Raw genomic sequence first — 21,553 nt, forward strand, 5'->3', positions numbered from 1 at the left:
TGGCCTTATTGCACTGAGAGTGAGAGTGGATATGCAGTGCCTGAATTGAAGTGTCACACAGTATTGGACTTGACGTGAGGTTGCAGTGTGTGGGTGGATATGTATATTTAACTGCCAGTATTCCCCAGTGCATAATTCCGCCCAGTGTTTGCTGAACAAAGCCTCAGTGCTAGACATGCATGTCCCGCTCGGGCTATAAGTTCTCGTTCTGATACCGAAGAGAAGTGTGTTTGCCCTGTATAAATTGCTCTGCCTGTTTAACTAGACGAATTGTCGGCTGCTGTCTTGGGCGCTGCCCGTCTGAAGGAAGGATCCACCTTTGTCCCAGCGCTGTCCGCTTGGAGCCACACAGTCCAGCCGTAAGCCCGATTCTGCAGAGTGTGCCTGCACCTGTATAAATTGCTCTGTCCGTTTAACTAGATGATTCGTCTGCTGCTGTCTTCTTGGGCGCTGCCCGTCTGAAGGAAGGATCCACCCTTGTCCCAGCGCTGTCCGCTTGGAGCCACACAGTCCAGCCGTAAGCCCGATTCTGCAGAGTGTGCCTGCACCTGTATAAATTGCCCTGTCCGTTTAACTAGATGATTCGTCTGCTGCTGTCTTCTTGGGCGCTGCCCGTCTGAAGGAAAGATCCACCCTTGTCCCAGCGCTGTCCGCTTGGAGCCACACAGTCCAGCCGTAAGCCTGATTCTGCAGCGGAGTGTGCCTGCACCTGTATAATTTGCTCTGTCTGTTCAACTGGATGATTCTTCTGTGCTGAGCATATTCGGAACGACCAACGGTCTAGGAACATACCGACCTATCTACCCACCTGTCTTCCAGTGAGGCCCCTCCGCCTGCTCGCCTTCTTGAGAGGTATACGTACTTGCTACTCACCTGTCCGGTGGAAGAGTCTCATAGTCCTCAGTCCCGGTCCTGCCCTGCCCGGGTATCTGTCCGTCTGCATCGTGGCTAAGAAGTTCTACTTACCCCGACACTTACCTGCTGCTGGAACGGCAGACGAATCCCTCGCCTCCCAGGGTCCAAAGCGGTTTCCCCCCTTCCTGGACAGAGACACAAACTCACGTCGAGACTTTTAATTTCCTTTTTACTATTTAATAAAGATTGTTCAATTTTAATTCTACTTGTCCGTCTGGTCTCTGGTACGCTCCTCAGAGTGGTCCTGGGTTTGAGGGGTGGGTGCAGTCTGGTTTGGCCCCCCCGACCTGTGACAAAAATGTATAGATAGGTCGCACTTTTGACGCAGGTTGGAACAGGGGGAGGGATGTGAACCAGGACTGACTGAGGCAGATCGGGGAGCCAGAGCAGAGCAGGCAAAGTATGTGACCAGGATGGAGCCGGTGGCACAAAAAACAAACACACAAAATGACTTTCGCTGTAACGGGGACTGCAACTGACAGTGGGACAACCTCAGAGACCCCCAGACTTGATATCTCCATCTAGATGCTTCTCGGACCGACATTAGCAAAGTGTCCGCTAAATTAGAAATCTATCCCAGATGCCTAGGAAACGCCTTGATAGCTTCAAATCCAGCGTTTATAACTAACATGGTTTCCATGATGGCTGCAAACTCTGTCCAATGAGGATCATGCAAGGGCATGAGCAAACTTAGTGGCTCAGATAGCCCCCCCCCCCCCTCACCAAAAACCAGATCATGCCAGATCAATAAAAGTCTCACACGTATTCCTCGATGGGGCGGTCTCCCTGGCGGAGATGCATGATCTGTGCCGTTGGATTCATTTGTGGTCAGTTGTTCTGTAACGGGTGCATCCATGACGGCTGAAAACTCTAGAGTAATATATCCATGACGGCTGGAGACTCTGGTGTGATGTCCATATTGTGAAGAGGCTCTGGAGTGAAGGCAACTGCGGGAGTGACGTTCCTCCTCCACGACACCCACAGTAAAAGATGAGCTGCTCAGTTGTAATGCAATGAGCATGAGCGATCTAAGCGTCTCAGACTTTTCTTAACTTTTCTATATTTACGGATATGACGAGACACACATGGATGAGTGACACATGTACGCAATTTCCCCATGAAAACCATCCCGTCTAAAATATAAACACTTATAAAAGGCTTACCATAGTGAACCAGGGTAAGTGAAAAACACATTCTGGAAGAAGGATTGATGGTGTATCTACGCATAATTTTAAATACAATAAAGTTACATAGTGCACATTTAAAAGAATCCAGATGTAGATTTGCCCCAGTAGAGGTCTGTGCACGCCACTGTTTCTAGATATTTAATTTTTAGTATGATTTGATCACAGTCCCAAAACATCTACAGTCATGGTAGAAGTTCTGTACGTAAGTTAGTTATTAACTGTGACATTGTCTATAAAGCCCTGTTTGACATGCATATTTGACTTGTTCTAACTAAAGTTTCCACATGATTTACATTTATCATCCATTGTGCTGCTCCTTTAAGAAAGCAGGTAGAAGAATTACTACTCCGCGCTGTTTGTCTCTTTAGACTTGCCGTAGTTCTCAATGCATTCAACAACCCTGAAACACAGCTGAGCACTTTTCATCATCTTTTACACGTTTTGTCTTCATAACTCTGAAGAACTTATGTCTGTAAGTGATGGTTAAAGTGTATTTTTATGACAACCTTAAGTGAAGATCGTTTGATTTACATATTGGTGTGAAAAGTGTTGAAAATGGTAAAGATGCTAATCGCGTTAGCCTGTCTATGGCGTTTTCCATGTTAAGTTAGCATTCATGCTAATCGTTATATAACCATGTGTGGTTAATGGGTAAATTTATGTTACTGTATTTTGTGTTTTTCAAAGTGGTATTAATCCTGTGTTAATAAGAATTTAACCTATTCAAGTTTATTAATAAGTACATTTTGTATTTCTGTATTGCAGTTTCACAGTGCTTCTGATAAAGCATCCTAAACGTCCTACTGCTTCCTGGGTGTTTATTGAAGAACCTGTTAGCTGTCTGCCAAGCTAGAAGTCCTACGCAAATTTTAGTAAGGGCAGAATAGTGAAAAGACACAATTCGACGGGTTACATCTGGAACGTGTTGCCACGTGGAAATGCACAGCAATCTTCAATAAAGCTGCCTTCACTATGGAAGATCTCGAGATACGATCCCAATGCTCTAACACTTCACGTAGCAGCCGGCCTTCTTCAGCAAGTGTTATAGCAGCCAGAGCACGTGCAAAGGCAGAGGCTGCTCGCACTCAAGCATCATTCGCTCAAAAAGAAGCAGACATGCTAAAAGCACAAGCATATATCGAGGAAGAACAACAGAAAGCTGCAGCTGTGGCTGCTAGGAAGAAAGCAGAGCTTGAAGCAAACCTACACACTCTGCGACTAGAGGGTGCTGCTGCAGCTGCCAATGCTGAAGCTGAAGTTTTAGAGGCAGCTGCTGAGAACGAAGTAGGGGATCCTGATCGCATTAGCTTAAAGAGTGAATGCGTTGAGCAGGGTTTTGCAACGAATACAAAATTTGACCACCCTCACCATGACTCGCAACCCCAAGAACCGGTGCCAACACCAACACGCCAGCTAGCAATGGAAGTTGGTGAGCCAGATAAAAGAAGCATGGAGAAGGGTACCACGCAGTCAAGTGAAATCAGCGTCCACGAGTTTCAGGAGTTACCCGCTCAATACACATTCACTCAAGAACAAGCTCCTTCGAGTTGCCACCATCAAAGTCCATATAAGTACGCTCTGTACGACTTTGAGCGTCCATATCATTCATATCCACTACGAGGAAGTTCTAGTCACAGAGATCACTCACACATGGCTACACTATCAGACAACCATGGCCAACCTTCTCAGCCTTATTCAACTTTTGCTTCCAGAGAGCCCGAGTCTGGTTCAGCAGCTATGTCAGACTTAGCCAAGTATTTGGTACGCCGCGAAATGGTGAGCTCAGGACTCCTAAAGTACGACGACCAACCAGAGAACTATAGGGCCTGGAAGGCATCCTTCTACAGCTCTATAGAGAGCCTACACCTAGCACCAAGAGAGGAGTTAGATCTCCTTTGCAAATGGCTGGGACCAAAATCTTCCGAGCAGGCAAGGAGGATAAGAGCGGTTCATATCCATGATGCAGCAGCGGGTGTGAATATGGTGTGGCAAAGGCTGGAGGACTGTTTTGGATCGCCGGAAGCTATAGAAAATGCTCTCTTCAGGAAAATAGAGGATTTTCCAAAAATCAGCAACAGAGACAATCAAAAGCTGAGAGAATTTGGAGACATTCTTTTGGAGCTAGAGGCTGCCAGAGCAGATGGCTTCTTAACTGGGCTCAGTTACTTGGATACATCTCGTGGCATCACTCCAATTGTTCAGAAGCTGCCATACTCCCTGCATGACAAGTGGGTCTCTCTAGCATCACGTTACAAAGAAGCCTACAGAGTTTCATACCCACCATTCTCTATATTTGCAAAGTTTGTCTGTGACCAAGCCAAGATTCTTAACGACCCGAGTTTTGCAGTACTTACTGGTCTGAGCATAAACAAAACTGAAAGACCCTTTAAACAAAACTTAAAAACACCTGTTTCTGTCAGGAGGACGGACGTCTCAGTAGACACTGACAACCATCAAGACAACACGGGAGAAAATGCACCGATCGACCTTGACAAGCAGTGTCCCCTACACCTCAAACCACATCCCCTGAGGAAATGCCGTGGTTTCCGAATAAAAACTTTGGATGAGAGAAAAACCTACCTTAGGGACAAGAACATCTGTTACAGGTGTTGTGCTTCATCCAGTCACCTAGCCAAGAACTGCGACAAAAATATTCAATGCAGAGAGTGCAATAGTGATAGTCACCCAACAGCACTTCATCCGGGACCAGCTCCGTGGACTTCTGGAGCCTCTGTAATGGCGAAAGATCAAGGCGGGGAGCAAAGGGAAGGAGCCTCTTTAGCTATCACATCCAAATGCACAGACATATGTGGGACTGCTTCGAGGTCAAGGTCATGTGCAAAAATCTGTCTTGTCAGTGTTTACCCAGTAGGCCATAGAGAAAGAGCCGTGAGAACCTACGCTGTTGTCGACGAACAGAGTAACAGATCTTTGGCAAGAAGTGAGTTTTTTTAGCTCTTTGACATCAAGGAAGGTTCCGCCTCATACACATTGAAGACATGCTCAGGAGTCATTGATAACATAGGGCGACGAGCTAACAACTTCGTCATGGAGTCTTTAGATGGTAAGAATCAGATCCCACTCCCATCTCTGATCGAATGTGATATGTTACCGGATGATAGGTCAGAAATTCCCACACCAGAGATCGCCAAACACTATTCTCATCTCAAAGGCGTTGTGGGCAAGATCCCTCCACTTGATCCCACAGCAGCCATCCTTATCCTACTCGGACGTGATGTACCAAGAGTGCATAAAGTCAGAAAGCAGTGCAACGGACCTCATAACGCACCCTATGCCCAACGCCTCGATCTAGGCTGGGTTATCATAGGAGAAGTGTGCTTGGGGTCAGCTCACAAACCAGACTCCATCAGTGTCTACAAGACTAACATACTGAGTAATGGCCGTCCATCTCTTTTTGATCCTTGTCCAAATAAGCTTCACATCAAAGAGAAGGTGGATGTTCAAGTACGTCAACCTGGAGTTGCATATCTCGCAGATGTTGACAGCCTGTTTAGGGAAACAGATTGTCTTGTTAAAGGAGTCTTCCAGCAAACGGCCCAGGATGACAAGCCTGCGATGTCTGTGGAAGATAAGATCTTTCTGGAAATCATGGACAAAAAGATGTTTATGGATGACTCAAACAGTTGGGTGGCTCCATTGCCCTTCAGAGAACCAAGGCGCAAACTTCCCAACAATAGAGTACAAGCAGAAAACCGTCTCAAGACACTACATCGTAGGATGGAAAGAAGCCAGGAAATGAGAGAACACATGCTTGCATTCATGCAGAGAATCTTTGAGTCAGGACATGCAGAACCAGCTCCCCTGCTTCCCCGAGACCAAGAGCGCTGGTATTTGCCAATTTTTGGGGTTTACCATCCACGCAAGCCAGGTCAGATTCGAGCTGTATTCGACTCCAGTGCTAAGCATGATGGTATTTCCCTGAATGACCTCCTTTTGAGCGGCCCTGATTTAAACAACTCGCTCCTTGGGGTACTTACTCGCTTCCGTAAAGAACCGGTTGCTGTAGTAGCAGACATAGAGCAGATGTTCTACTGCTTCAGGGTCTGCGAGGAGCATCGTGATTTCCTGCGGTTCCTCTGGTTTCAGAACAACGACCCTGCCAGAGAGGTTGCAGAGTACCGCATGACTGTCCATGTATTTGGAAATAGCCCCTCTCCAGCCGTTGCCATATATGGTTTAAGAAGAGCTGCTCTACAAAAGGAAGACGAATATGGCCTGGAGGCAAAACAGTTTGTCTTGAGAGATTTTTACGTGGATGACGGTTTGGCCTCATTTCCTACCAGTGACCTCGCCGTTCATGTACTAAAACAGACTAAAGAAATGTTAGCAGTTTCAAACATTCGACTACACAAAATAGCATCCAATCACAAGGCTGTGATGGAGGCATTCCCACCCGAAGAACGGGCTAAAGAGCTAAAGGGTTTAGCACTGGGGGTAGACCCTCTACCTGTGCAGAGAAGCTTAGGGCTCAACTGGAACCTTCAGAGCGACAGTTTCACTTTCTTCGTCTCCAGAGAAGAGAAACCATTCATGCGCAGGGGTGTTCTCTCAACAGTCAACAGTCTGTTCGACCCACTTGGTTTTGTGGCTCCAATAACAATACAAGGGAAGTCACTTGTCAGAGAACTTTCGTCAGAGTGTTGTGAATGGGATGCCCCATTGCCTGCCGAAAAAAAGACAAGGTGGAAGACCTGGAAAGATTCGCTCATTGCACTCGAGCAGCTTCAGATTCCACGGTCATACTTACCTGTTTCTTTGGTCTCTACAAAAAGTCAGGGAACTGTGTGTCTTTTCTGACGCCTCTACCACAGCTATCTCTGCAGTAGCTTACATCAGAACAGTTGACAATCAGGGAAATATTCAGGTTGGATTCTGCATGGGGAAGTCCAAATTGGCTCCAAAACAGTGTCACACTGTACCACGTCTGGAGCTTTGTGCAGCCGTACTCGCGGTAGAGCTTGCAGACACGTTGGTGGAAGAGTTGGACATGAAGGTGCACACAGTTAAGTTCTACACAGATAGTAGAGTAGTGCTTGGTTACATATTCAACACTAACAGAAGGTTTTACGTATATGTTGCCAACAGAGTAGCACGCATCCGAAAGTCAACACGCTCCGAACAATGGCATTTTATCAACACAGGACACAATCCTGCAGATCACGGCACACGAGACATACCAGCTACTCTCTTGAAGGAAACCAACTGGTTTTGCGGACCCCCCTTTCTCAAAAAGAAAGATAACGCTGCTTCGTCTCAGCAGGAAGTCTTCGAGCTTGTGGAACCAGACTTGGACGCAGAGGTGCGTCCCCTGATTACAACCCTGGCTACTAATGTTTCCAAGGCTCACCTTGGCTCGCACAGATTCGAGCGCTTTTCCAGCTGGAAGCAACTGACCCTTGGAGTAGCTAGACTTATTCAGAAGGTCAGATCTTGTTTTAAGACTTTGGACGAAACAAAGATGGACAATTTCTCACAGGCAAGGACTGTAATAATCCGTTGTGTACAACACGAAATCTTCAAAGACGAAATTAAGAATATGTCCAAAGGAGAGAGTGTGTCAAAAGACAGCCATCTCAGAAAACTTGATCCGATCATGGACACTGACGGTTTGTTGAGAATTGGTGGTCGCCTGTCCTCGGCCGCAATTTCTTGGGAAGAGAAACATCCAATAATCATCCCTAAACTCCATCACATTGCAACACTGTTGGTGCGTTATTACCATGAACGGGTCGCACACCAAGGCAGACACATCACCGAAGGCGCCATTCGGTCGGCCGGTTTATGGATCTTGGGAGGAAAGAGATTGGTTTCAAGTGTCCTGCACAAATGTGTTACTTGTTTGAAGTTAAGAGGCAAGACAGAAAAGCAAAAAATGTCCAACCTACCTGTCGATCGAGTTACCCAAGTTCCTCCATTTACTCATGTCGGGATGGACGTGTTTGGCCCGTGGACAGTTTGTGCTCGTCGCACCAGAGGAGGTCTTTCTGAAGGAAAACGCTGGGCAGTGTTGTTTACCTGTCTAGTCACAAGAGCAGTGCACATAGAGGTAGTGGAGTCTCTATCAACATCGAGCTTCATAAATGCTCTAAGGAGATTCACCGCTATCAGAGGACCAGCAAACCTTTTGCGTTCCGATCGTGGAACAAACTTTGTCGGTGCCTGTAGAGAACTAGGAATAACACCGCAAGAGGCAGAGCTTCAGTCTTATCTGAAGGAACAAGGCTGACCTTGGGATTTCAATGTACCCCACTCTTCTCACATGGGTGGGGCATGGGAAAGGATGATAGGTGTTGCTCGCCGCATTCTGGATGCCATGCTACTCAAGGTGCACTCCCCCAAACTCTCACATGAGGTCTTGGTCACGCTATTGGCCGAAGTTGTTGCTATAATGAACGCAAGGCCAATAGTCCCAGTGTCATCAGATCCACACAGTCCTGCTGTCCTCACGCCTGCCATGCTTTTGACACAGAAAACAGATTTATTGACCGCTCCTTTGGGATACTTTGACTTAAAGGATCTTTACCGGAGTCAATGGAAGCAGGTCCAAAACCTTGCGGATCACTTCTGGAAACAATGGCGTCAGGAATACCTTGCCACACTACAACCAAGACGGAAATGGCAGACAAGTCAACCCAACTTACAAGTTGGAGATGTCGTGCTTCTTGAAGACAAGGGAGCCAGGCGGAATGAATGGCCTATGGGACTGATAGTCAATACGTTTCCTGGCCGAGATGGTAGAGTTCGCCAAGTGGAGGTTAGGGTAGTTCAAGGAGGTTCTGCTAGAATTTATTCAAGACCCATCTCAGAAGTCGTTCTTTTATTCAGAGAGACATAGTGGTATACTATATTATACCAGGCGGGGAGTGTGCTGCTCCTTTAAGAAAGCAGGTAGAAGAATTACTACTCCGCGCTGTTTGTCTCTTTAGACTTGCCGTAGTTCTCAATGCATTCAACAACCCTGAAACACAGCTGAGCACTTTTCATCATCTTTTACACGTTTTGTCTTCATAACTCTGAAGAACTTATGTCTGTAAGTGATGGTTAAAGTGTATTTTTATGACAACCTTAAGTGAAGATCGTTTGATTTACATATTGGTGTGAAAAGTGTTGAAAATGGTAAAGATGCTAATCGCGTTAGCCTGTCTATGGCGTTTTCCATGTTAAGTTAGCATTCATGCTAATCGTTATATAACCATGTGTGGTTAATGGGTAAATTTATGTTACTGTATTTTGTGTTTTTCAAAGTGGTATTAATCCTGTGTTAATAAGAATTTAACCTATTCAAGTTTATTAATAAGTACATTTTGTATTTCTGTATTGCAGTTTCACAGTGCTTCTGATAAAGCATCCTAAACGTCCTACTGCTTCCTGGGTGTTTATTGAAGAACCTGTTAGCTGTCTGCCAAGCTAGAAGTCCTACCCAAATTTTAGTAAGGGCAGAATATCCATTAAATGTGCACCTTTAAACCATAATGCAATACACTTTAATCTGGGTCGTTACAGGAGGACTTTACATATATGGTACATTAAACATATTATGTGCTAAATGTTCCTGTACATCAAATATGAAACCAGTTTAAAGCTATTTTAACCTGCAACAATCTAAAAACATTTATAGGAAGTCCTAAATTGTTTTGCACAGCATTTGACACAGGTGAGAGAAAACACTCCTTGTTGATCAGGCTTTGTTCTGTACAGGACAAACCTGAAACTCCAGTAGTGTTTAAAATGAATCTGTGAAAACAGTCGCAGTCTTACCTCTGTTTCTCTGAGAGACTCATCTTAGAGAGAGAGTCCTTTCCTCGCTCCTCTGACATTACTGCAGATAAACGGCCACTGGAAACAGCTCAGCACTGGTATCTTTGTGTCGGTGAAGACAATCAGATGCTCAGCATGACCTGGACATGACAATGAGGCACTGAGATTAATATCATGATAGTGCAGAGGGATAAACAAATGATAATGAACATTTATTTAGAACTAATGACAAATGTTAAGCCAGCAAACGATACACACACCTCATGCACTGCACTTTATCATCAGTTACACTGGACTCTGACTCACCATTATTCTTAAGGGTGGGTATCGTTTGAGTTTTTTCAGATACAAATCGATACTTTTAAACCGATACCGGTAAACAGTGAATGAAATTCGGTGAATTCGGTCAATGGTGAATGAAATTAAAGAACGGCTTCTTAATTGATTTTTTTAAAATAAATTCTTAAAATTGAAAAATATATTACATTTTTAAAGTAGCCTATACTTAGTTATTGTAACAGACGTACCAGGTTCAATCAGCAACCAATCACAAAGAGCACCTTCTCCAGAGTACTGATCACGCACACCTGATTCCAGTCTAGTCATTCATCAACCCCAGTATTTAAGCACACACCTCGAGCTGCATTATTGTCTGGTCTCGTTTGAGTAAAGACTTCTATACTGTGTTACAGATAATCGGATTTTCGCTTACTTGCGTTCCTGCATCTCCCCTGTCATCTCCCGGAGTGTTTCCTGGTTCGTCTGTGTGTGCCAACGCTATTCCAATCAACCCAACGTGTGTGCTCACCACTTCCACTCCAAATATTCGCTGCTGCTTCGCATCTGTTAAGGATTTCTCTACCATCTTCATCCTTCTCTTCATTTGCCAGCAGTTTCCAATAAATCACCTTATCACTTGAATCATCTGTCTGTGTCATTCCATAACAGAAGACCAGACCAAAACAGCGATACGAGTAATCCGGATTACTTTCCAGGAGTTCATAGACGGATTCAAACGCGCTCTCAGCTCGTCAACAGTTTCAACTTCCGCCATGACGACTCCTTCTCCGGTAAACTCCGCTAGTCCCGTGGCCAATCCGGCGCCCTACTCTGGCTCGGCGGAGGATTGCAACGGGTTTCTTTTGCAATGTTCACTGGCCCTGGAGATGCAACCGCAGAGATTCACCACTGACCGATCCAAAATCGCGTTCATTATATCCTTGCTGTCCGGACGAGCACTGCAATGGGCTGAACCCCTATGGAATCAAGCATCCCCAGTAACTCGTTCTTTGGATGATTTCATTGATCACTTTCGTGAAGTTTTCGGTAGACCAGAAGGAGATTCATCCATCTGTGAACAACTATATCATCTTCGACAAGGAAGAATGTCAATAACCGATTATTCAGTAAAGTTTCGTACCCTTGCAACATCTAGTGGCTGGAATGAACGCGCTCTCATCACAACCTACAGACAGGGATTGGATCCCAAACTGCGGCTGCATCTTGCCACATATAATGACATGATGGGCTTAGAACAATTCATCCAGCTGTCTATTCAGGTAGCACGCCGTGTTCAACAGTGTATGGAAGACCAACAGGGCCAACACTTCTACAATCCCTTCCGCCAGCCAGAGTTCTCCAGCGCTCCAGAATCTTATCCTGAACCGATGCAACTTGGTAACTCACGCTTATCAGTCACTGAACGTCAGAGACGACTCACCCAGGGTCTTTGTTTATACTGTGGAGGTTCTGGTCACATCAAGTCAACCTGTCCTGTACGTCCGCCCAGACCTGTGGTGAGTTCTATGTATACTCCCTCAATTGAAATGAAACCACTCACCACCAATGTAATAGTAACTGCCCAAGATGTTTCTGTGTCTGTATCAGCCCTCCTGGATTCCGGGTCAGCCGGGAACTTCATCTCCGGGGAACTTTGCCGTCAGCTCAAGCTCAAGAAGAGATGTACGAAGTCCAGTTACCAAGTTCACTCCGTGATCGGCAAACCACTCTGCAAACGTAAGATCTGCTACTATGTTGAATCCATTCAATTACAAGTTGGTCTATGTCATGTTGAATCCATCAGTTTACTGGTTCTGGAGCATGGTTGATGCAACATAACCCTCGCATCTCCTGGACATCTGGAGAAATTCAGAAATGGGGTGATAGTTGTTTTCCAGATTGTTTTCCTCGTCTTCCTCTCCCCGTTCCAGTGACTCCAGAGATCATGGGCTCTATCTTGCACTCGGCGCATATGACTTTGTACACTGACGCATGTATCATTCCTATTTTGCACCCGCGCAAAGCGGACTTTTCCCTCCACAGACACACGTCGGTTAACTAAGAAATACACTTGCGCTCCCCGGGGCGGTTCAGCGCAAAGAGGAGGCGTGTTCCGGCGCAAACTTTCCCTCATGCTATTTTGCTGTTCTATAAAACAATTGCGCCACTGACCAGAAAAAAACTAGTCTAAAGTCAGTGGCGCGTTGCGCGTTGTTCATTATGCTATTTTAAGCGCGCATGCTTGGCCATAATGTAGCAGGTGCACAACGCGCATACACTTTGATTCTCTCATCAACACAGATGCAGCAGTTTTTATTTTTTGCAAATCATACATTATAACAAGGAAAAATATTAACACATGAGGGAAATCATTGTGGTGTCCATGAAAATTTAGTTTTTTTCCTCCCACGCCTGTTTAACCGACGCTGATTTGTATGGGGATGGGAGAAACCCACCCACGATAGATAGATAGATAGATAGATAGAGAGATAGATAGAGAGATATATAGAGAGATAGAGAGATAGATAGATAGAGAGATAGAGAGATAAATAGATAGATAAGTCTGATTTGAACGTTGAATTTCTTGTTATTTCTGCATGCATTCTACTTCAGACAGTCAATAAACAGTGCCGTCTGAGGGTGTTACTGCATGAGGGTTTATGCCATAGTTTACAGATGCACGCAAAACACGCAATACAACGTCACTTCTCTGTCTTTCACGGTCCTGACAAGAACGTCGGTCTCCTCGGCTGTGAACCGCTCCTGACGCGCGCCTGGTAAATCCGCCGTTATAATAGCAATCCGCCATGCAACATGCGCACCTGCTCTTAAAGGGAATGTGAGATGACGCTCTGATTGGTTTATTCCACGTTACGCCCAAACCACACCTATGAATAATGAAGCTACTTCAGACCAACCTCTTTTAGATTTGCGCCAGGCGCAAGAGGCATTTATCCCGCCGGGAAAATAGCAACAGCGCCGGGATCCGCCCACAAAGTTACTTGCGCTTTGCGCTTTGACACTTGCGTTTCAGATCGTTAAAATAGGGCCCCTTATCTCTCCATTCCACCTCCATTGAAAGCCCGGTGGAGAAGCAGTCAGTGAATATTCCCACCTGTTACGCCTCCTTCAACGACGTATTCTGTCCAGTAAAAGCCACCCAATTGCCTCCGCATCGACCATGGGACTGTGCTATTGACCTGCTGCCGGGTGAACCAGTGCCCCATGGTAAGATCTACCCACTCTCCATACCCGAGCAGAAAGCCATGAAAGAGTATATTGAGGAAGCCCTACGTCAAGGTTATATTCGTCCTTCTACATCCCCAGCTGCTTCAAGCTTCTTCTTCGTGGCCAAGAAGGACGGAGGCTTGCGGCCTTGCATAGACTACCGTTCCCTCAACAAAATCACAGTGAAATTCCGGTATCCACTTCCCCTTGTTCCAGCAGCCCTTGAGCAACTTCGTGGTGCTACCGTGTTCACCAAACTGGACCTCCGCAGCGCCTATAACCTTATCCGGATACGTGAGGGGGACGAGTGGAAGACAGCGTTTGTAACCCCTACGGGGCACTATGAATATCTGGTCATGCCCTATGGACTGGTAAATGCCCCCTCTGTGTTCCAGGATTTTATGCACGAGATTCTCCGGAAGTTTCTTCACAAGTTTGTACTGGTTTACATTGATGACATCTTGGTGTACTCCCGAAATATGACCGAACATCGCCAGCACGTTGCGGAGGTCCTACAACTCCTGAGAAACCATCAGCTATTTCTCAAAGCTGAGAAATGCTCATTCCATCTGTCATCAGTCCAGTTCCTTGGTTATCACATCGGTGAACACGGTATCCAGATGGACGAGGGGAAGGTTGAGGCTGTCCGCAACTGGTCCGTTCCAACTACCATCAAAGAACTCCAGCGTTTTCTAGGATTCTCTAACTTTTATCGTCGATTTATCAAGAATTTCAGCTCCATCGTCTTTCCATTGACCAACCTCCTTCAAGGCAAGCCCAAGTCGCTGTTCTGGTCACCAGCTGCCACGCAAGCCTTCGAGAAACTGAAGACTGCCTTTACCAGTGCACCGCTTCTTATTCATGCCGATCCCACCAAGGCTTTCGTGGTTGAAGTCGACGCCTCCACTACTGGAGTAGGAGCAGTGTTATCGCAGCAGCATGGGGACCCAGCCAGACTACATCCATGCGCCTTCTTCTCCAGGAAACTCATCCCAGCAGAGAGGAATTATGACATCGGCAATAGAGAACTCCTGGCCATCAAATTAGCCCTGGAAGAATGGAGGCATTGGTTGGAGGGAGCTCAGCACCCATTCCTGGTATTCACAGATCACAAGAACTTAGAGTACATACGAGATGCAAAGAGAATCAATCCCCGTCAGGCTAGATGGGCTCTATTCTTCACCCGTTTCAAGTTCACCATTGCTTATCACCCAGGCACCAAGAACACAAAAGCAGATGCTCTGTCCCGTCTTCACTCTCCTGATGAATCCACAGAAGAACCTGAACCCATCTTACCCCAAGAGATTCTAGTCAGTCCTATCCAATGGTCCCTGGATCAACAACTCTCCTCCTCCAATGCCTCCCAACAGCCTCCGCCAGGGTGTCCTCCAAACCGGACATATATACCACGATCTCAACGTACTGCCATCATCCATTCCGTTCACTCCTCTTTGGGCACTGGTCACCCAGGGGCCAATGGTACCCTCTCGCTGATACGCAATCGCTTCTGGTGGCCTGGCATGGCACAAGAAGTTAGGAGGTTCGTCCAAGGATGTTCTGATTGTGCAATCACAAAGAGTCTACGCCACTTACCATCCGGCAAGTTACTCCCGCTGCCCGTTCCTCAACGCCCCTGGTCACACCTAGGAGTGGATTTCATCACTGACCTACCACCATCTTCTGGTAATACCACAGTCCTGGTCATCGTGGATCGTTTCTCCAAGTCCTGTAGATTAATTCCCCTGAAGGGGCTCCCCACAGCCATGGTTACCGCAGAGTTACTCTTTAACCATGTTTTCAGATACTTTGGCATCCCCGAAGATATTGTTTCTGATCGTGGGCCACAATTCATTTCAAGAGTTTGGAAGGCCTTCTTCACCCTCCTTGGTGTGACCGTTAGTCTTACATCAGGCTATCATCCACAATCCAATGGGCAGACGGAAAGGAAGATACAAGAGATTGGGAGATTTCTCAGAACCTTCTGCCATGGCCACCAGGATACCTGGAACCAGTACATAGGTTGGGCTGAATATGCCCAAAATTCGTTAAGACAAGCTGCCACTGGACTTACACCTTTCCAGTGTGTACTCGGCTATCAACCGCCTCTGTTCCCATGGTCCGGGGAACCATCGAACGTACCATCAGTGGACTACTGGTTCCGGGAGAGCGAGACGGTCTGGGACGCAGCCCATCATCAGTTGCAGCGAGCAGTGCGCAGGCAAGAAACCCAGGCCAATACTCGGCGAGCCGACACTCCTACCTTCCATCCCGGACAAAAGGTCTGGTTATCAACACGAGACGTCAGAATGCGCCTACCCTGCAAAAAGCTTAGTCCCTGGTTCATTGGGCCCTTTACCATCAAGCGGCAGGTCAATCAAGTCTGTTACCAGTTACAACTACCTCCACAATACAAGATACATTCAACTTTCCATGTTTCACTGCTAAAACCATATTACCCACCTGTTTCCGCTCCTACAACAGAACCTGAACCAACAGAGGAACCCTCTCTCCCACTGATCCAGGAGGATGGGACCATTTACACTGTCCGTGAAATTCTGGACTCCCGACGTCGTGGTGGCCAACTAGAGTACCTAATTGATTGGGAAGGTTATGGACCTGAAGAACGAGCTTGGGGTCCTAGAGGTGACATCTTAGACCCTACACTTCTCACAACCTTCCATGAGTCTAATCCAGATCGTCCTGCACCTCGTGGTAGAGGTCGGCCACCTCGACGTCGGGGTCCTCGGCCCTCTGGAGCGGGCCGTGGAGGGGGGGGTACTGTAACAGACGTACCAGGTTCAATCAGCAACCAATCACAAAGAGCATCTTCTCCAGAGTACTGATCACGCACACCTGATTCCAGTCTAGTCATTCATCAACCCCAGTATTTAAGCACACACCTCAAGCTGCATTATTGTCTGGTCTCGTTTGAGTAAAGACTTCTATACTGTGTTACAGATAATCGGATTTTCGCTTACTTGCATTCCTGCATCTCCCCTGTCATCTCCCGGAGTGTTTCCTGGTTCGTCTGTGTCTGCCAACGCTATTCCAATCAACCCAACGTGTGTGCTCACCACTTCCACTCCAAATATTCGCTGCTGCTTCGCATCTGTTAAGGATTTCTCTACCATCTTCATCCTTCTCTTCATTTGCCAGCAGTTTCCAATAAATCACCTTATCACTTAAATCATCTGTCTGTGTCATTCCATAACAGTTATATACGTAGCCTACAAAAAAAATCACAAATTCACAATAAAACCTAAGACACCTAACCCAACTACAATAATTTAACACTAAAAACACACTAAATAACAGTTAGGCTATAGTAGGCCTAATAACAGCAAAGCACTCTGTATTCATATATGCTACAAACCAGCTTTAAATTTCAGCAATTCTTTTTGTAGAAATATGACCACATGTTTTGCCTTCTCTGGCCAAATACGACACCTCTCCTTATTGCATGTCCTGCACAAGGTGAGCGTTGTTTTAGAGCGCATCACCATAAATGCATAACCCAGAGTGCAGTCTGTGCTGTGTTCCAGTCCACTTTTAGACACACGCTTGCGAACACCACCACCACAAACAACTCTATGCTATATTAATTATGATTTATTTATTTTTTTAAACGACACGTGTCGCCCCGTCCACCCCTAATTTAATTGGTTTATAATTCAGCAATCTCATTGGTTATAGACAATTCAGGTCTGAGCATGCGCATCCTTTATGTACGTTTTTGTGAATGATTTGGCCGTATTAAAGAAATATTAAATGCTAACTTTAATCGTATCTTATTATCGGTTTACCATGGTAATTTTAGTACAGATACAATGTTTTATTGTACTAAGACACAGAATAGATGAAGTTATTGTTTAAAAACGAACACTTCGTGACTGCACCTCAGCTAATTCAGGCTAATAGAGCTGTCATTCACTCGGCTTCTTAAAATTTCCATCAAGATCGGTAGATCAGAACAAACACGGGATTTTACGCAAATTATGACAATTCACTGTATTAAAGTAAGACATCGGACAAACCCGAACGCAAGCAGCTGATTTTAAATTCTAAAGCACGACCGTTTTTTGTTGTTCATTTTTAAACAAGATTTGTTGTCAAATGCTTGCATTATTTGGTACAAAGTGCAAATAAAATGTTAAATGGCAAACTCGTGTTTCCTTGTTGTTTACCATAATAAAATATGAGGGCCTATATATTGGTTCGTAAAGCCCTATGTTATAGTTTTTAAAGATTCCAGTTTTCTAATAAGTGTCAACCAGTTAGCAACGACTTAGACCGGTTAACGACTCGGTGACTGTGACATCAGGTAGGCTATTAAAAATTCAATTATTTATTTATTTATCCACCCCCGCATTGCGTACATGTTTTTATCTGCTTATGTATCACTTATTATCACTGTTAAACTGCTTTAAAACAATTTGTATTATAAAAAGCACTATATACTGTAAATAAGCAACCCGGGTAACTTGACTTAACTAAATAAGGGCAGGCTTTAGTGAGAACAGAACAGAACAAGAATGAAAATATGTATAAACATATATTATAGCGACATTCGTTATAAACATGCCTGAACAAACATTATATAAAATGAAACCGAATCTTGCGTTGGGCTCACCTCTCATATCCGCCATGTAACATGTGATTGCTAAACTATAATTTATTATGTAAAGAGAGCATTGTACTGCACTCATGTCCATATATCCTCTTTAAAACATCATCCTTTACATGGGCAGAAATGTGTTTGGATTGGAATAACACCACAGCGACAGTCACACCGCCCAAAACATACAGAACATATGAAGAACAGACTGGATATGAAGAACGATGGATTGACCTTTTCTAAGGGCTTGACTGATGAGTGCACTTTCTCTTCTAACGAGGACCCTTCTTCTGCTTCCAGATCCAACAAGGGTTTAAAACAACTGTCACCCCTTGTGTTGGATAGAAGCACAAATAGAAGGATTGTGCTGTGTTTTTAACCATAAAGAACTGTGTGTTGTACTGCTTATTCTGGTGTGCTCTTCTCTGCCTCTGGTCCAGTTTGGTTATTACAGTATTTTTAATGGCTAACAAACACTCGTCCATCAGTTTAATTCTAATTTTACATTAATCTTATAGAAGCCCTAAGCTTTCTCATGATCACGACTTAATTTTCTCGTGAAACATTTGGAAAAGCAAGTGCAGAATGTGGAAACAAGAGCAAAGGGAAAAACAGCATAAGTGTACCAAAAAATGAAAATATGAGCGTGATTATATGATGCTGGTTATAAATGTGGTCCGCCTTGCTCTGATGTCTTGCTGACGTGTGTCTGAAACTCCAGCACAGTGAGGCGGCCGTGTCGGAGTCTGCAGTTTCTCTCCAGCGCAGCGACTGATGATCAAGAGCATGATGGGAAACGACTGACGACACAGCTTAATGCTCATTGGCTTAAACAACCGTGATGTATTGTTCTTTTTTAAAATGCTTGATGTTAAAACTCTGATATTATGTTTGTATGTGTATACATTAGATATTTAATAAGATAAGATTTATAAGATATTTTGAAGAACGAACAGTTGTTTGGCACCATTGACTTCCATAGTAGAAAAAAAATACTATGGAAGTCAATGGTGCCAAAGTTCCAATCGTTCTTCAAAATATCTTCCTTTGTGTTCAGCAGAAGAAAGAAACTCATACAGGTTTGCAACAACTTGAGGGTGAGTAAATGATGACAGAATTTTCATTTTTGGGTGGAGTATCCCTTTAAGCACTCACTAACTGAAAAGACTGGATTGTCCACCAGGCAAACATTGGTCCGACAGCAACGGCGTGTCCCTGGCCAAAAATAGTCGCGGTAGGACAGCATAGATCGGTTAAAATATATATGTAACAGAGAACAGACAACGTCAAAAAAGTCCGTTCCGCTTTTATTGTGGAACGATTATTTAACCAATGTGTAGGAGGGAATTAAACGTCCTAATGTTTGCTTGGATACTTTCGATTTCACATTATCACAAAACTACATCCTAAAACTGGAAATAAACCTTTTTAGAAAAAAGCATAATTCATTTCTACACAATAATGGCCATAAAACGGGTTGTTTGAGTAATTCCTGACTCCTTTTTGGTCGTTTCTTTGTACTTTTGCAACAGGTATAAGTTATATCTTATGTTATAATTTAACATATTAAGCATTATCACACTAACTCATATGAAATCCGTTAATATTCCCTCAAATCCCTTTAATCGTAGTCGAAGTATTAAAGCTTACTTGCTGTAGTTCAGATCTTGTCCTACAGGAACAGAATCCAGAAGTGTTTAAACACTTTCAGTTTGAGATCGCTGTTCAGACTCTCCTGTGGGATCCTGACTGGTGTGTGTCACGTGGTACGATTCAATCTTTAGTAGAAGTCAGTCCACAGAGTCTGTAGTAAAAGATATTCTGCGTCATTATATGCTTTTTTCATCTGAAGACTTTTAATGTTTAACATCAAAAGCACTTTTCTGAAACATTATATAGGCTAAACGAGCTTACACCTGTGCCTGATGTTTGGCAAACCGGCTTTGGTGTTTGGAGCGCCTTTTGGGGGCCTATTTCGAAATCTTTGTGGGGAAGCATTATTTTGAAGTGTTGGTTGGTCACACTTGATTCGATTTATGATTCATAGGCTTTTGGCAAAAAAAGCTTTTTCCAAATTCAGAATGATTCACTTTGATTTTTAATGAAATTATATTAAATACTAAATAACATGAATTTAAAGTTTCTTTGTTTTGCAAGAAAAATAAACTACTTCGGATTTTTTATTTCACAAAAAATAATTTGTGAGGAACTTTAAATGTAGGCCGCATACATGAGCAGTTTAAGTCACATGATGTTTGTTTACACATAGACAAGAAAAATAACTGAATTTACAAAACAGATCCAGTTTACATGTGCTTGATTCTCAATTCTTGAGTTTTCACCTGGATGATCAAAAGCTGCAAACATTCACAGATGTTAAAGGAGACACAATTCATTAAGAGTCGGGGTGTAAACATTTGAACAGGATGATTGAAAAATGTTCTTAATTTAAAAATCTTATTTTTTTTAGTATTGCAAAAGCTACATACAATTTTACTTTGTGTTTTTGACATCACAAACTACCTTGTAACCAATCAGATCAACGTGTGTGACAATAAGAAATGATCTTAAAATGATTCTGAAGGATCATGTGACACTGAAGACTGGAGTAATGATGCTTTGATCACAGGAATAAATTACAGATTACAGACTGGAGACTGTTCAGAAGAAACAGGTTTATAAGATAAAGCGTTTCCAGTGTGTCAGACTGTCCAGACTGATGATGAAGCGCAGAGTGGTCACTGGTCACATGATACTGGCGGCTAATCGGTAACACGTCCTGGTTAACGCTAACCAGTCATTTGTGAATACGGACTTATGTATAGATTTTTTTAAAATCAAATATTATACACAAAACAAACGTGAGACAAAACAGAGAGAGAGAAAAGAAAGACGTTGAGATAATTGTAGGGGTTCAATGCAGGGTTGAGCTTAATGAACCGCACAGCGCCCCCTAGAGGAATACAAACTTCTCATTTCTTTCACAAATAACACATCATTTTTTACTTGACACAATACAAATGTTCACATAAAATAAAAATTAAAATAGCATAAATTAATAACAATCCTCTGTCTAATAAAAGCAGCTGGAAGTGCTCCTGAAGTCACATGACTGTCTGCAGAAACGGGAAGTATTAAATCGTCTCGAGTATTAAAATGCAATGGATTGATTTCCATTACACAAGAGTAGATGTTAAACCTCATGCTGCTTTGTACTCGGCTTTCACCAAGATAAGCACAAACTAAGACGTAGCTTTACAGTAACCTATGCTTCTCTCTCTCCATCTCTCCATCCCTTTACGCTTCTTTCCATATGGTGGTGTGAATCTCCTTCTGTCCGGCGTTAACGGCTGCAGTGTACTCGGCATACACGACGGCTGCAACTACAGTGTGGTCTCCCTCGTGGACCAGCACGACAACCGTCTGGATTGAGCCGAGTAGGGGACATCTCTAGGGTCTTCAAGTGGGCACCTTCCGTCCTCAGTGTTTCGTCGACTAGCCCACCACACCTCAAGAGGGCTCGACAGTGACTCTGGCGTCCCAGAGACCC

At 44.3% G+C, this 21,553-nt stretch overlaps 2 protein-coding genes across 2 annotated transcripts in view; both read right to left on the bottom strand.

Moving 5' to 3' along the window:
- The window catches only part of LOC130076450 (protein NLRC3-like), a 40,042-nt gene extending 30,024 nt beyond the window's left edge, over positions 1 to 10,018 (bottom strand). The window contains exon 1 of the mRNA XM_056241527.1: positions 9,882 to 10,018. Within this exon, the coding sequence (XP_056097502.1) occupies positions 9,882 to 9,940 (59 nt within the window). The 5' untranslated portion in view covers positions 9,941 to 10,018. The remainder of the gene's footprint in view (positions 1 to 9,881) is intronic.
- Positions 1 to 21,553, bottom strand: part of LOC130076441 (protein NLRC5-like) — a 195,469-nt gene that overhangs the window by 112,471 nt on the left and 61,445 nt on the right. The gene's annotated exons all lie outside the window — the stretch shown is intronic.

The sequence above is a fragment of the Rhinichthys klamathensis genome, unplaced genomic scaffold (assembly GCF_029890125.1).
Source record: "Rhinichthys klamathensis goyatoka isolate OS25496 unplaced genomic scaffold, OSU_Roscu_1.1 h1tg000652l_1, whole genome shotgun sequence".
NCBI classification, from domain to species: Eukaryota; Metazoa; Chordata; class Actinopteri; order Cypriniformes; family Leuciscidae; genus Rhinichthys; species Rhinichthys klamathensis.